Raw genomic sequence first — 17497 nt, 5'->3', positions numbered from 1 at the left:
TTAATTTTTCAATCCTCCACCTCTTTCAGACATCTAAAGATTCTCCCTTATTTTATGATTCCACCAAGGATTCCAGAGTGAATACAGGGTCCTCCCCAGCTCCCATTTTCTATGCAGACATCAACAGAAGAGTAAGGATGAGGGACAGAGAAGCCTGAGGCCGTTTAAAGAGCTACAGGGCCCTAGAGAAAAGAAAGGGAAGGAGAAACAGACCAGTAATAAAAAAAAATTGACATAAGAAGCAGAAGTTAAAAGTCTGTATCGGTCTTTTAACGTAAAAGGAAGAACATGATCTGAAACCTCAAGATGAAGCACTTCTGTTAAAGGATAACATTTCAGGTCTGGTTAGTGTCTTGATGACAGAGCGCATGGAAAAGCCTCATAGCAAAGAATATCAAACATTAAAAGCAAAACTGTAGAGTTGTATATGCAGTTAGACTCCCAGAATTCCTCCTCACACAGTCATGTTGGCTCAGGAACTCTGGCATTGAAGTGTCCAAGTCTTATAGCTGTCAAGTTACAAGACCCTCGCACCCCTAACCCTTTAGGGAAAAAACCCAGGGGTGTTCAAACTTGACAGCTTTAAGACTTGTGGACTTCAACTCCCAGAATTCCTCCTCTCGCTCTTCATCTTGATGATGTGCGGATGGGAGGGGGGGAGCTGGAACTGGTTCTAAACAGCACTGTAGATTTGTGGAACCTCTTGTATAGAAGAGGTTAGAACTGGCAGGAACCCACCCCTGGTACAAGGACATTGAAAGGAAATGATGATGTAGTCCTTACCAGAATACAATTCCCAGGTTCTAAACTCCAGACAGAGGTCTCTGTGTTGATCTTGTGGGTAAGGGCACCTTCCATGAGCACTTGGTGTTCACTTCCCTCCACCACTGACACATGGATTGAACTACTGTTGATGTCCACCGAAACCTGAAAAAGAAGCACAGAAAAATGAATTAGCAAGGTGATTCATCCCTTAGTAGTGCTTTCAGGGTTACAGCAAAAGATTAGAACACAAAGGCCGTGCAGTACAAAGGAAACATCACACTTTCAAATTTCTAATTTATAGACTGCTAGCCTTTATTACCTTGCCAAGTCCACAGGTTCTACAAGATATAAAAGGATTATTAATAAATGAGGAATGGAACAGGTTGTATGGGACTGACTTGTGTGTCTTTTTAGCAGAAGACAGAAAAGACTACATAGGCCTAGTATAGGATCCTTTTCAAAACAAGGTTGAAATGGAAAATGAAAACAAGCAGGTAGACTAGCTGTTCTTTCACAGGACACAGTCCAGGGTTCATAGGGGAAAAGGTGGAAGGCTAATCCTTTTACCGCGAGCTGCTCCCTCCATGGGGAAGTCAGGCTCCTCATACAAATCAGCAGCAGCAATTATAGGACATATGCAGTCAGGCGCATGGTATAGGTACCTCACTGCTTCCAGGAGGAAGACGTAGCACTAGCAACATTAAAAGGTTATTCCTTTGTTGTCCCAAAACTAGGAGTAACTCAGCATTACTGAGCCATTTTCTCAGAACTGGTCTTCATCTTGTAAACAAGCAAGCATCTGAAAGCAGACATTTAGCCGTTGAGCACCATGTTTTTTTCCTTGTTATTGTCGTTGAGGTTCCTGTTGTTAAGTGCTCCCGGCATTATTCATTATTTAAATGTTATTTTACAATGTAATTGTACACATGTTTACCCTGAAGTAAGTGCTGTGAAGTCCAGTGGGATTCAGATAATGGAACCCTCCTCCAGCTTGTGCTCAACTCCCGACTCCCATCTTCCTTTTATACTGATTGAACCGGTTAGGATTGAAGAAGGCCTGTTGGCCGCCGCCTGGCTCTCGGGGCTTGGCGCCTTAGAAATGCCAGTGAATGGTGCTCTGCATGGCTGGAGAAAGGGTTGCGCGAGCGGCTGTTCCACTCCCGCTCGCACGCCTCCCAGCCTCACGATACCCTGGCCCAGCTCTCCTTGCAGAGCCAGGGCACCTCCGCTGCTGTCGCTGCCATCCCAGCATGGCTTTTTTGGCAGCTTCCAAACTGAGTCTTCCGGCAATGGCTGCTCTGGGCGTATGCTCTATGGTTGTGGGCTGGCCTGTCAGCTGAGCGTACAACCATAGAGCATACGCCCAGAGCGACCATTGCCAGAAGACTCAGTTTGGAAGTCGCCGAAAAAGCCCTGCTGGGGTGGTGGCGGCGGTGGTGCCCTGGGTCTGCAGGGAGAGCTGTGCCAGGGCATCGTGAGGCTGGGAGGCACGTGAGCGAGAACGGAACAGCCCCTCCCATAACCCCTCTCTCCAGCTGTGCGGAGCGCCATTCACTGGCATTTTGAATGTGCCAAGCCGCGGGAGCTGGGCCGTGACGAACAGTTGCTCACGCAGGTTGGCGATACCCCTAGGTCAGTAAATGGTGCTCAGCATGGCTGGAAAGGTGGTTTGCCAGGTTGCTGCTCGTGAGCATGGCCGCTTCATGGCTGCTGCGACAGCGCAACACAGCCATTCGCCCATGAGGCTGTGCCCAGCTCTTTGGGAGCCCGCTCACAAGAGAGCAGCCGCCCGGCAACCCCAAAACAATAAACCCTCCCCTCATAATAAGGCCCAAGCCATATTTTGTGTGTAAAAAGAAAATAAGACCCTGTCTTATTTTCGGGGAATCACTCAGTTCTAATGCTGGGCAAATAACAGTTATCAATCCACAAAGTATTATTCCATTAAGTCTATAGTAGTAATCTTTCATTAACCAACTCCTTTAATGCTCAGCAAAACAGATCTTTAAAAACAAAGATTCCCTCCAACTTTCATTGTCCTGAGATGGCTACCTGTTCTGACCCCCCTCGTCCTACACCAAAGCATGCCGAGCCAAAGATACTGCAAGGAATTCATTAACAGACAGACAGGTCCTTGGCAGCAAACCAGCACAGACAAGCCTTGGCAGCAATCCAGCCTGCCAAGCTAGCCACAAAAGTTCTCCAACTTTAATGAATGCGTTGACTCCTGCAAAAGGGGCGTGTGCACAAGCATTCCTTTTATAGTCTTGAGAGGAGCCTAATTACCACCAGCTGAGTGCAATTATCTCCTGTAACTGTGTAAACTGCTCCTTACGCCTATTAGCTTTTCAATGCCGAGCATCCAGGAACAACTCCCTTGTCTCCTCCCCACTGCTCCAATTCATGACGTCCGGATCACACTCTCTTGTCTCCTCCCCACTGGTCCAAGGCTCAGGCGCCTCCTGGTGGCCAACCAGCCTCTCTGTGCCCTGCTTGGAGTCGGAACCCTGTCCAGGGTCCTCCACATCCTCCAGAGCCGACTCATAGGGCCCCTCGCTGTCGGAGTCTGGTGGCAGCTCCAACAGCTCCTGCTGGGCCACAACAGCTACCATAAAGGATGGAAGCAAGCAGAAATAATGACCTGTATGGACTGCTAATTATATGTGAATAATTCAACATACTCCAGAAACTGAGTAGCCCCAAATTGCAACTTAATAATAGGAGGAAGAGGAAGTTCACAGCAGAACGAGTTGTAGTGAGCTAGGAAGATGCACATCTTAGAATAAGCCATGTTTAAACATGGCCAATGTTAAATCAATTTAATTTCGGTATCCTACATCGGCTAAACAAAAACCATTTTTTCTGGTTTTGTTTCTGATGACGAGGATTAGTCTTTCTTGGCAAAACTGCACCGTGCTTCAGCCGATGAGAAAAGAAAGAGTGAAATAAGGAAATAAGATTAAGTGACTACAATATTGGTCCAACTGTGGATTGCAAGGGTGGTAGACACCATCACTGCTTCTTTGTGCTGTTCATTAAAAAGGTTGAGATCGGGGGGAAAAGCCCAACTCACCCATCCTCAAGATGTTGCACTAGGCAAGGAGAAACAAATTGCCACTGCTCCCAAATCACAGATTTGTTGTGGTTCACTCATGCCCAACTCTTCACAGTCCCATGGACCACAGCATGCCAGGTTCCCCTGTTCTCCCATCTCACAGAATTCGTCCAAATAAAACCCCAGGGGCACTAGGAAAAGGCTAACATTACAGATAGTCCTCACTTAATGACCTATCACTTAGCAACCATTTGAAATGACAAAAGGATTGTTCAAAAAAGTATTTACAGCCCAATTTTGACGTTCTGACAGCTGCAAACACACACATACCATGGTCACATGGCTGCATTTCGGGTGTTTGGCAACCAGCTTGCATTTGTGACCATTTGCAGTGTTAGGAATATAATTCTAACGGTTGGGTTGGCAATATATAAATCATGTAACAATGTTGTACCTGTTTCTTTAAACCAGTGGTAGTCAACCTGGTCCCTACTGCCCACTAGTGGGCATTCCAGCTTTCATGGTGGGCTGTAGGGGTTTGTTGTAACTCTGCTTTATGAATGTTATAAAGTAAAGTTACTTCCCTACTTTATAAATCACCATTACTGTGAAACCGGTGGGCGGTTAGAAAATTTTACTACTAACAGAGATACAAAAGTGGGCGGTAGGTATAAAAAGGTTGACTACCCCTGCTTTAAACCATACTGTAAAATGAGATTGGTTGCTGTTTTCCTCAATCGGCCATAAGAGGGAGCCAGAACGACTGTTAGCTCTCTCTCTGTTCGTTAGATACTGGGCTGATCTAATCTGAGTGCCGTGAGCTATTGTAAATTTTGCAACTGTTAGCAAACTTTGTGTAGCGAACTGATTATATGATGCTGGACTATGTTATTTGGATTATCCCTTAACTGAAAGACATTGATGGCTGACTTTCTTAACTGTGTATGACTTGGACTGTTTGATGGACTCTGATACCTCTATTTCCACGAAAGTAAAAGCCTATTTAAACTGCAGTGTCTCTGTATTCTGGTTTGTGTGTTCTCCAACACAACTCTCACAACGCTTCGCTGAACGTACTTGCTCTCCCAACGGGGAGCTTACCTAACCTGCAGTATCCTGCAGGTATGTGATTGGGATTTTCAATTTTTTTGCAAGGGGCTCCAGTGTTTCTTTCCGGTTTCCAGCAAAAAAAACCCGCCATTGTATAAAACGGATTCACTCAATGATTGCTGTGTTTATTTAATGGCCACTGCAAATAGGCTGACATGTGGCCCACTTAGAAACCACAACAACATACAGCCACAATTCCAGGGTTAATTACAGTTATAAGTCAAGAACTACCCGTATAGCAGGAAAAACAAATAGCCATTATGACTCTGGAACATTATGGAGATCAAGGTTAAAATCCTTGGTGTGAGAAGCTAAATCTGGTTACGATATAGGGGACAACCCTCCAAGCTGTAGCTTGGACAGCAGTTTCTAAATTCACGATGTAAGGAAAAACTCCTGCTTTGCAAGCAGCCCCTTTTTCAGTTTTCTTGGCTGACGTTTTCCCGAAAGCTTTAAAGAAAAACAGTTTTTCATACAGCGCACAATTTATGGCATCTTCTGCCACAAGAAGACCAATTGTTTAGACTGCTTTAAATTTCAAGAGTAGATAAATTTATAGAGGAAGGGCTATAAATAAGTATTGCCTAAGACCATTTAATGAAGCTTCACGTTCGGAGGCGATATGCCCCACCGAGTGGGAACGAGCAATAATTGACAACTATAAAGAATTTGTGGGGAACACTTGATCTTGATCTTGATACACGGGAGGCTGACCCTTGGATAATCTATCTGTTCCAGCTCACAAATAATGCTAGAGGTTAACCTCAGCTGAATGTTAAATGCATAACCTTGGGTTTGTGTTGTGGCCCAGCAGGAGCCGTTGGAGCTGCTGCCAGACTCCGACAGCCAGGGGTCTTATGAGTTGGCCTTGGAGGAGGTAGAGGACCCTGGACAGGGTGTCGACGCCGAGCAGGGCGAGGAGAGACTGGTTGGCCACCAAGTGGCGGCAGAGCATTGGATCAAAGGGAATGTTCCTGAAAGTATTTGGGAGTTGTATCAGGAGGCAAGCAGGCTTAGGTCTACTCAGCGTAAAGGACAAAGGAGATGATTGCGAGCAGCTGTTGCTCATTGGGATCCTCGCCTATGTATAAAGAGACTGCTGGTGCCATGCCCTGGTTGCAGAAGTCAACGTTCCATTCCGTTCCTGTTCGAGTGATGGTTCTTGTTCGCGTTTACTAACTAAGAGAAGCCAACTTGGATAAGTGGTTTTGAGATAAGAGAAGCCGGGTTTGCATTTTGGTGTGACTTTCTGCCAGAGCTATTAGGACTTTTTGCCAGCGCTAATTATTTGTGTTTATTTTGGGCTCGCAGCCAGCAAGAGCCGGGACTGATAAAAAACATTCCTTTGAACGTTCTGTTTGGCTTTCGTTTCTGAACGGACAAGGTGGGGGTCAGAACAGGTTTATATACTTGCCCTTTCGCCCTTCTCTTCTGGCACAGACACAACTGATTTGAAAGTCTTGGGTCTTACTTTCAATTAACTTGGGTTGTTCTGAACCAGCATTGTGATTAATTATAATTTAAGAAAAAATGTGTTTTTTAATCTCTACATAAGATACCCCTTTTTTGGTGTACGCCTTCAAGTCAGTTCAACTCCTGCTAATTGCCCGGGCAAGCAATTTTATTGGCAAGATTTTTGCCAAGTGGTTTGCCACTGCCTCCTTAGGGTAGAGAGGGAGTGACTGGCCCAAGGACACCCAGTTGGCTTTGTGCCTAAGGCAAGGCTCCCGATTTCTATCCTGCTGCCTTAACCACTACATTAATTTGGCACTCCCGATTATTCTACCTTGTCCCAGTTGGGATATATCAAGAAAATGTAGCTTGTGGAAAACAGAAGCAACAGTTTCTTCAATTAAGCTGGAGGTGAAAGAACACAATACAGGTTTTTCTGCTACCTGTTCTTAGGATGTGTAGGAGAGAAAGTGCTGCCTAGTGATTAAAGCACAGGTTAGAAAGCAGGAAATGATGAGTTGTAGTTCCATTTTAGACAGGAAAGTCAGCTGGGTGACCCTGGGCCCTTCACTCTCTCTCATCCCAACTCACCTCACAGGGTTGCGGGGAAAATAGGAATAGGAAGGGGTGCTGGATATGTTCGCTACCTTATTTGTAAAAAATGATAAAGGTGGGACACAAATAAATCAATATGGCTGGCTTCAAAATGGTGAGCACCTGGGCAATCAAAATCTGCTTGTTTTAATAAGTATCGCATGCAATGAATGCAGGTAAAAAAGAGGCTGGTTTGCCTTCCCAATTCCCACCCACCATTCTGAAGCCGGTGAGTGTTGCTGCAAACACCTTTGTAGGTACCAATTCCTCTGCTAAGCAGCCGTGTTGTGTTGCCCTGTGTGTGGCAGCTGACACTCTCACAATTCTGATAGGGAGCTAATGGGAACTGAAGCAGATGTACCAAGAGGGAATGCTTGATTCATCTGCCCTGAATCACAAGGGAAGAAAAACAAATCACTTTACACATGGGGGGGGGGGGGGGGGGGAATGCCTACCCATGGCTTTCTTGCTCTAGCAGCGTTTCCGATATCGGGAAATCTGAACAAAAAAGACCACACTCTAACCATTCCGGTCACTACATTGCCTCTCCCTGCATACATCTTTCCTCTCCCCCTCCATAAGAGGACTGTAACAGAGCTCTGTAGACTGATAAGAGATCAACTGCATCCCTCTGTTGCTTGGAAAAGAGAAATAAGGAAAGGGTAGGAAGATGGAGAAGGGTGAGGAAAGGTATTGCAAATTGGGGGAGGGGGAGGCTCCTTCAAGCGAAGAATGTCTCCTTGGTGACATCACACACAGAGAGATATCATTCCCTTGGTTAAAAAAAACAACCATGAAAGTAGATTGATTGTGCCTTCTTGGGGATGTTATTTTTCAAGTCCCCATTCTAGCCTATTCCTTTGAACTGTATGGCGACTCCCAGATTCCACCTTGTTTGGCTATTAAGCAAACATGAGAAAGACTTCAGGGAAAACATGTTTCCTTTCCAGAGAACTCCCAATCTAAGCATGATTGTCTTCTGTCACTGCAAAGTCATGGAATGAAGACTGCTTATAGCTCTGGAGCAGAAGTCTGGGGGCAAAGTAACATAATGAGGAATCAAACAGTCCCTCCAAAATAGGAGTCACCAGAATCCAGCCTAACTCCTTTCTCTTTTGAGTCGCCAATCCACAAAGCCAGATGATAGATTCCTGTTGTGGCCCAGCAGGAGCTGTTGGAGCTGCAAACAGACTCCGACAGCGAGGGGTCCTATGAGTTGGCTCTGGAAGTTGTGGAGGATCCTGGACAGGGTTCCGACTCTGAGCAGGGACTAGAGAGGCTGGTTGGCCACCAGGAGACGCCTGAGGCATGGAGCAGTGGTGAAAGCCAAAGGGAGTTGGTCCCTGAGGTCAGGCCTTGGAGCAGTGGGGAGGAGCTACAGGAGGTGGTCCCAGATGCCAAACAAAGGCGGGCAGATAAACGCCAAGAGCATCTACGCAGATACAGAAGATAATTGGACCCAGGTGGTTGTAATTAGGCTCCTCCCAAGAGAGTATATAAGGAAAGACTTTGGGAGGAGGCTGTTTGCAGGATTCAACTGATATACTAACGCTGGAGAAGCTCTCGTATTTCTTATCTTGGAAGTCTGGATTGCTGCCAAAGTATTGTCGGTGTGTTAATTTACTGTGAATAAATCATCTAGCAGTAATCTTGTCTTGGAGTGCCTTGGTGTACGGAGGGGGGGGTGTGTCAGAACAGATTCCCCACCTCTGCTACATGCTTTATGAACAGACTTCAACCATCTTACAAGCCACTTCGGTGGCAGAAGAAGCAGATCTAGCAACAACCAATATTTAACTCCGCAAAGCATAGTCCTAGAAAAGGCATCCTGTTAAACCACATAAAATTTCCTATTCAGAAAAGTATAGAAAAGGCATCCTGGTAAAATCACATCCCTCAGGAAAATCTAGTCGAAATCAATGAGATTGTTTACACAATGTTTGCTCTGTGTTGATTATATCAGTTTTAACAGCAGCCGGGCGAAAGAAGTATTTGGTTGATGTTCCTGTGCAAGGAGTCTCCACCCAAACAGAGATGCTCATTCTATTACTTTTTCATGGATAGGAACTGCAAATCAAAATTAAGATTTTCAATTCACTTTACACATTAAAAGATTGGATCTGAGTAAAGACAGAAAGCTAAATCAAAGACTGTGTAGTTATGCTGGAGAAAATGAGTCCTAAAGATATCTTTCCTGGTGGGGGGTTGTTTTTGTTTTTTGGTTTTTTGGCAACCATCATAAATCTGCATATCATTTTTCTGCATTTCACATGCAGTGGGAAGGGTGAGAAGGAAACTCAAACTAACTCTAATAATAACCCTACCTTTATTTTATTTGGTATACTATGGGATAGAGTTAAACTTGACTTTCAAAATTATGTTATGCCACTGTCAACCTTACAAGGTAGACCAGATGAGGAAATTGACTCCAGAAGATGACTATGGAGATACTGTAGGATATAGCAATAGCAATAGCAGTTAGACTTATATACCGCTTCATAGGGCTTTCAGCCCTCTCTAAGCAGTTTACAGAGTCAGCATATTGCCCCCAACAACAATCCGGGTCCTCATTTCACCCACCTCGGAAGGATGGAAGGCTGAGTCAACCTTGAGCCGGTGAGATTTGAACCGCTGAACTGCAGATAACAGTCAGCTGATGTGGCCTGCAGTACTGCACCCTAACCACTGCGCCACCTCGGCTCTTAGAATAGAAATCTTGCAAGTCTGCTTGTGTTTTATCTTCCTCCCTCTTAGGTCCCTTTAAGTCAGGGAGCAACCAACCTGAGGCTCCTTCTAATGCTGCTGCCTCCTTTCCCCAGGCTTCAGGAATGCTTCTGTTTTTGTTTCTATAACAGTTGCTGAATATTCCCTTCAACGCCATCTCCAAGGTCCTCTACCTCTTACTCGCTATAGTAAAGATAATTCCTGGCCTCCCTGCTATGTCTGTTTACTCAACTTGGCCTACTTTGAAGGGCTGATGCTGGAGGGAGCAGTTTTGACCCATTTTTAAAAATGTTTCAGGGGTTTCAGAGTGCTTTAATAGCAACCACTGTGTTTCCCAAAAATAAGCCCTAGCCTGGTTTTTACAGCTGCATCCAATATAAGCCCTACTCCCCAAGTAAGCCGTACTTAAGAGCCTGCGCAGCCAGCTCGTTGCTCGTGCACCTCACAAGGTGAGGTGAGGCGAGGCAGAAGACATCCATGCCCTCACATCTGCTTTGTGGTGGCAGCATTGGCAGCCATGTCCAGCAGGAGCCCATGTGGCCGCCAGCCCACTTCTGCTTCCTCGCGGGCGCAACGGAGAAGGCCGAGGGGCACACTGGTGCTGTGGCCACGAAGCAAGGCATGTGCCCCATACCGGCTTACCTCAGGGCCCCCACAGACAGGCCATCCACCCCCTGACACCTCCCTTGTGGCGGCAACACCAACAGCTCTGTCCACCAAGAACCCATGTGGCCACCGGCCCACTTAGTAATAGCAATAGCAGTTAGATTTATATACCGCTTCATATGGCTTTCAGCCCTCTCTAAGTGGTTTACAAAGTCAGCATATCGCCCCCACAGTCTGGGTCCTCATTTCACCCACCTCGGAAGGATGGAAGGCTGAGTCAACCTTGAACCGGAGAGATTTGAACCGCCAAACTGCAGATAGCAGTCAGCTGAAGTGGCCTGCAGTACTGCACTCTAACCACTGCGCCACCTCGGCTCTTCTTCTACTTGTTCACAGCTGCAACAGAGTAGGAGGCCAAGCAGCAAAGTGGTGCCGTGGCCACGAGGGGAGGGGAGGGGAGGGATAGAGTTCCCCACGTGTCCTGCACCAGCTTCTCTCAGGTCCTCCGCAGCCAGGCCACCCACCCCTAACCCTAACCCTCAATGAAATTCGTTTGACACCCCTGATTTAATGGTAGATGTAAAGAGAATTACATTTTGACCCCAAGGCAAGATTATGGGGAAAAGAAAGAGCTATTCCATCAAGTTCAGGAAAGGAATCGTGGAGGACCCTTGGGGCAAGAATTTTATGGCTTGCTGCAAAGAGAAGAAGTTGGATCTGGTCTGAAAATAGCGAGCAGAGTATGGTAACCTCCGTCAACAGGAGGACAAGGGAAAAGCTAAGAAGCGCAGATCAGCAACCATTATTTCCTGAACTGGAAGACACAACATCTGTGAATGGATCGCTGACAAGAGAGCAAAGTCTTTGGTTGTGTGCACGGCTGGCCTTCAAGCATATGCCCTTGTAATGGTACCATAGTTAGAGATATCCCCAGAAGAATTCAAAGCATCCCAACACCGGATGGCTTCCTTCATCGATATGAACTGTCTCTAAGAAGATCGACGACACTGTTTAAACTGGAAGATGCTAAACTTATTAAACATGCACTTGCATTCAAGTCTTTGGTTGATGGCATCGACTTTTCTAAAATAACAACTCTCAAACATGATTGCTAGAGATGAAACTGCAGTGCTTATGGACCAAGGATCTCAAAAAGCAATTAATCAGAGGGGTGCCTCGTCAACCTACATTCCCTCCACTGCTTATGGAAGTACACATGTTACCTTTATTTGTCCGGATGGAAACAAAGCTCCACCTCTAATCATCACTAAGGGCAGGAAAGATAAGATTGAACGTGTTTTCAGGCATTTATGTTCTTGAAACCAAAAAGAGCCTGGTGCACAAAAGCAGTTCTAAGGAAGTGGGTCAATTGAATGCTGCCACCTGTTTTGTGAGGTGGCCAAAGAGGGCTGCTAGTTTGGGATTCAGCCAGCACTCGCTGCGCGAAAGACATGAAGAAGTTCCTTGCAGAGAGAAAAATAGATCAAATGATGATCCCTGCAGGAATGACTGCCTGTCTCCAGACTCTTCATATTGCAATGAACAAACCATTCAAGGACCACTTGCACATGGAAATCGATGACTACAATGGAGGGAAATCAGTGTGAAAACTTTGTGAAGCTTAGCCGGCCAGAGATCATAACTTGGGTGAAAAATCCATGGGATAAAATCACTGACACCTGCGTCACCAATGTACTATGAGCAGGCTACAGGAACAAGAAGTGCTCTTTTAAGGAGACCTCTATTGCTAGACATGAGAGATTGGGGCCAATGGCTCTATAGGAAATGGAGTCACAAGAAATTCAGTCATGTCACCTTCTGGAACATCGTTATAACTCTCTAAACCTTGAATTCCGCCCTGAGGGGAGTGTTAGGGTTTGGCCTTGTGGTTGCCTAGCGGGGTGGGTTAGTGTTAGGCGTGGATGGCCTGGCCGCGAGGGCCCTGAGGTAAGCAGGTGTGGGGCACGAAGTTCCACATACACATACCACCTCATTGGTGCATCACTCGGCCTCCTGCTTCGTTGCAGCTGCGAGGAAGCAGAAGTGGGCCAGCAATCACACAGGGTCTTGCTGGATGGGGTTGCTGGAGCTGCCGGTACGAGGCAAGGCAGGGGTCCGGGTGTGGATGGCTTGGCTGCGGGGGCCATGAGGTGAGCCAGTTAGCTCCACCACCCCCATCGTGGTCCCATTGCCTCATTGCAGCTGCAAGCAAGTAGAAGTAGGCCTCCCATACATGGGGAAAAATAAGACATTCCCCATAAATAAGCCCTAGTGCTTATTTTGGAACCCCCAAAATATAAGACTGGGTCTTATTTTCAGGGAAACACACTAGCAGCATTAAGCCCACTGGACCTCCTCATTGCAATTTTAATTTAAAAGTGAAAGGAGGTTTTTTTTCCAAATTTTGACAACACAATCTCCACAAACTGGCATCCCAGGAGCTATCTAGATCTTTTCTAACTGAGGAGACCAGGAGTTGGGACCTGTGATATTATGCCATCAATATACCTGTGGTTTTCCCTTTACATTTTAGATTTAGATTTAGATTTTAGATTTTATTAACATTTGTAGGCCGCCCTTTTCCCTGAGGGGACTCAGGGCGGCTCACATAAAATCAGGGAGGGGAAATACAACAATGACATAGACACATATAATAAAAGTAATAAGCAACATACATTCATCATTCGGGAGGGGCAACTATCCTTGTCCCCAGGCCTGACGGGCTAGCCAGTTCTTCAAGGCTGTGCGGAAGGCCTGGACGGTGGTGAGGGTGCGAATCTCCACGGGGAGTTCGTTCCAAAGGGTCGGGGCTACTACTGAGAAGGCCCTCCTCCTTGTAGTTGCCAGCCGGCATTGGCTGGCCGATGGAATACGGAGGAGGCCCAATCAGTGAGATCTAATTGGTCGCAGGGAGGTAATTGGCAGGAGGCGGTCTCTCAAGTATCCAGATCCACTACCATGCAGGGCTTTTAATCTGGCTAATGGCAATCCAGACTTGCTTAATGATGGAGGATGATTGAAAACGGCTGCAGCATTCTGCGAGTTTGGACTGCTGTAGGATAGCATCATTATTCTTAACCATGAAAGCAGCAAGGGAAGAATTCTAAGGAGAGCTACATTGGACATTTTACTAGGAAAGGCGGGGACTCTGTCAGCCAGTGGGCCAAAAAACTTCTCATACTCTCATTACCTGTCTGCCTTTCAGAATATGTTTGGGTACTGGAACTTTAATTTCCAGGTCGCTATAGTCCTGAGACCAAGTGTAGTTCTCTCGCACAGCTCCATTATAACTGTCAGAATTTGCCTGGAATTGTTCCTGTTTCCTAAGGAAAAATAGAGAAAAAAATGAATGTCAATTGGATCGACATAAGAACAGCAATAACCCTTATAAGGAATATACCAATTCTAGGAGGGCTTCAGTCCACCTTTACCAAAACCTTTCCCAAGATGTAACTCTTGCTCCTATTATCACCTTTAGATGACGATTTATATCCAGCCTTCTATACACCTGACACATTATTGGCTTTTGACTCTCAGGATTATTAGGCAGCCGAATTTTACTGGCTACAGGCAAAATTCAGAACTTTATTCCAATAGATCCAAGGTGAAGAAGCTAGTCTACATCGAGTTCCATAAGGCTGGCTGATGTGCCAGCTTAAAATGGACTATGGAGCTTTCCCAGAAATAAGTTTTGATATTATTTTGTGGCAGAAAGCAACAAATAACAGAAATTGATTATTCTAGATAGAAATAACTGTCTTTATTCAGAAGGTGGCTATGTCTCTTTAGGTTATTCAACTTCACTATCTTCCCCACCCTACCTCCTCTACATACAGAAATCTTGTCTAGTTCTGGGCAGCCTCCAAGACAAAAGGAAAAGTTAAAAATAGCATAACAAAAGGGTAATACAGTCAGACTTAGTAACATGGGAGAGAAATCTCTTCTTTCCCAAAGGTAGAATCGTAACATGAGGACAGGATGAGACAATGGAACCCCCCCAAACCTACAAAAATTTTGAGTGGAAAACTAACTTTCCCCTCAGTTTTTTTTTCTTTTTCCTGTATATGACATTTGTATTTAATTCTACTATTTAAATTTGCTGAATTAGCACAATGGCAGAAGTCCTGCCTTTTCTGAGTCACTGCAAAATCCAGGCACACTTTCCTTGGTCTGGATCATCCCTGGGATAGAGAAGTAGCCTTAGCTTCCAATAATGGATTTGTGAGAACATTCTTGAGGAATAGGGTGAAGAGATGCTGCCTATGGACAGAATGGGACAACTCACCATGGCCAACTTGTCATGGGACAACTTGCTGAGGGACAATTCATTATTCAAAATAATTTAAAAAATCTTTTAATTTTTGTCATTCACATTTCATTTTGTCCCTCCTTTGGCATCCTTTCTTTAATAATTTGATTCCACCATTCTTCATATTAATGTAACTCTTGTCCCTCAGAAAGTTTTCCTGCAGTTAGTTGGCCAGGGTGAGTTGTCATAGACCCACCTAGGGAATGGCCGGATAAGAGAGGGCAAAGCCCGCAGCTGCATAAAGGCGCAGAGAAAGAGTCTTAGAAGAGACTCCCTTCCTTAAGCTCTCAGACTAAAAGGTAGATTTGTATTTTCAGACTTGCAAGATTGACATCAGTGTTCACGGGAAGATCAGACAGGAAACACGACCAGATGTGCTAATTCTACTTTATTGTAAGGCTACATTAACAGAAAAGTCTGAAAGTATAAAATTCCCTAAGAGAAGTATATAACCACTTTTCAGCTTACCAAAACTAAAACGTCAAACATTTTGAAAAGAAATTAGCTTGGTTAATGCAAAAGAACTGTGGGTGTTGAACTGCTCAGGAAAAAAAAAAATAAGCCACTTACATAAATTATACCTGAGCAATATTTAAAGTGGGAATTTCCTTTTGTTTCTGTCTAGATTCAGGGATCTGTGTGATTATACATCAATTCTCACTGGAAACCAAATATAAGTTAGTGCATTTGTTTATTATCCTACTGCCTATTTTAATGAAAAATATTACATTTACGTCCTACAAGTTCTCAAGTGATCTTCAAATTAAGGGACTGAGCAGAGTTTAGATAGCAAGTAATATTTGCATGCATACTTTCATGTATACCCAGTGAGGAGAATTTGTGAAATATCAGAGAAAGAAAATGAGAGGGAAAGGAAGCATTAAGAAGCAAAACAGTAAAAAAAAGGCAAGTAAAATGTTATCAGATTATAAAATTTAAAAATAATCTTAGTCACTGCAGATTTATTGTAGATTAAAAAAAAAAGAATGGCAAACTCCAGTGGTGGCCAGGCCTCTGGATGAGAAAAAGCTATGTACTTCAAGATAAATTAGAATGGAATTAGGTAGAAATACTTTGGTGCAATTCTAGACAGTAGTCAGAACATCAGTTAGAAACAATATACACTATATCGCCAAAAGTGTTCGCTCACCTGCCTTTACTCGCATATGAACTTACTGTGAGTGACCTCCCATTCCTAATCCATAGGGTTCAATATGATGTCGGTCCACCCTTTGCAGGTATAACAGCTTCAACTCTTCTGGGAAGGCTGTCCACAAGGTTCGGGAGTGTGTTTATGGGAATTTTTGACCATTCTTCCAGAAGCGCATTTGTGAGGTCACACACTGATCTTGGACCTGTTTACGTGGCCTACCACTTAGTGGCTGGGTTGCTGTCGTTCCCAAACACTTCCAGGTTCTTATAATACAGCCGACAGTTGACTGTGGAATATTTAGGAGCGACATGACTGGATTTGTTGCACAGGTGTCATCCTATCACAGTTCCACACTGGAATTCACTGAGCTCCTGAGAGCCACCCATTCTTTCACAAATGTTTGTAAAAACAGTCTGCATGCCTAGGTACTTGATTTTATACACCTGTGGCCATGGAAGTGATTGGAACACCTGATTCTGATTATGTGGATGGGTGAGCGAATACTTTTGGCAATATAGTGTATGTTGATGTTGATCTTAGTTCAATATTAAGATCAAATTAACAAGAAATCCAGCCCAATTTATCTGAAATGTCAAGCAAGTATTTTATTTTGTTGCTTCTAACAGAAATAAACACAATGGAATTAAAAGTTATCCATGTTTGTACAGAAATGCAAGCCAGGGAGCCAGATAAAAAGGGATCTTAAACAAAGAGAACTGAAGTTGTAAAGCAGCAATGGCGAACCTTTTTTTGTCCAGCGTGCCATAAGCTGGGGGAGCGCAGGGGGATCGTGCACGGGCATGCCGCACCCATAATGCAATGTGCGACACACACCCAGTGCGCATGAGCGCATGACAGGCACAACCCCCACATTTTTTGCATGCTTTTTTCTCCCTCCCCAGGCTCCAGAGGCTTTATAGAAGCCTGGGGAGGGCGAAAACAGTAAAGTATAAGAATTAGCTCAATCTTTCAGTTTTTCATAATAATCACCGAGGACAGGAATTCACACTTATAAGTAAGTGTGTTTAGGCACTGCTTATCCCTAAAATGATCAGGACACTCTATGCTCAAACAGCGGGTGAAGATGTTCAAACCGTCTGCTGAAAACCGTTAACTCAGTTAACCTCTCGTGACAGGCTGAAGTTAATATGAAATATAAAATGCATAGAGGTTGCATCTATACTGACCAAGGTTGATTGGCTTCTAATGCCCAAGAGGGTTGTTTGTTATAGGAGTAAGTTTATTAAAAATTATTAAAAGTTCAATTCATTTTTCTGCAATACCGAAAGAAATAGATTGTCAAGATTAAGAAAAAAAAGGATAATAGCAGAATGGTTCAAACATGGTTAGAATACAGTGTGCAATCATCTTTTTAAAAAAAGTAGTTTGAAGAGGGAAACTAAAATTATCACAGATTAATCCTCATCCCTTGAAAAAAGGCTAAAGAGACCAAGCCCTTTCCGTTAAGGGGCAATCAAATAAATGGGAGGGGGGGATTTTCCCCACCTACAGTATTAAAATGAAGGGCCATTCAATTAAATTGACAGGTGACAGATCAGAGGGCTCCAGCATACAGGGAGTGAAAAGCTTCTAGCATACGACACAGGTAGTCCTCAACTTACGATCATTATTGAGCCCAAAATTTATATTGCTAAATTGGACATAAGTGAATTTTGCCCCATTGTACAATCTTTCTTATCAGAGTTGTTAACTGTTGTTTAAGTTAGTA

The 17497-nt window shown here is 44.5% G+C and overlaps 1 protein-coding gene across 1 annotated transcript in view; it reads right to left on the bottom strand.

The window, feature by feature from the left end:
• The window catches only part of NUDCD3 (NudC domain containing 3), a 55203-nt gene that overhangs the window by 16845 nt on the left and 20861 nt on the right, over positions 1 to 17497 (bottom strand). The window contains exons 3-4 of the mRNA XM_087706255.1: positions 13497 to 13629; positions 784 to 927 (exon numbers count right to left, since the gene is read on the bottom strand). Coding sequence (XP_087562381.1) covers positions 784 to 927; positions 13497 to 13629 — 277 coding nt within the window. The remainder of the gene's footprint in view (positions 1 to 783; positions 928 to 13496; positions 13630 to 17497) is intronic.

Source organism: Thamnophis sirtalis, unplaced genomic scaffold, assembly GCF_051295495.1.
Source record: "Thamnophis sirtalis isolate CommonGarterSnake01/CBP01778 unplaced genomic scaffold, rThaSir2_p1.2 scaffold_2, whole genome shotgun sequence".
Taxonomy (NCBI): Eukaryota; Metazoa; Chordata; class Lepidosauria; order Squamata; family Natricidae; genus Thamnophis; species Thamnophis sirtalis.
Note: the sequence above shows the minus strand (reverse complement) of the source record. Positions and strands in the feature narration are given on the sequence as shown.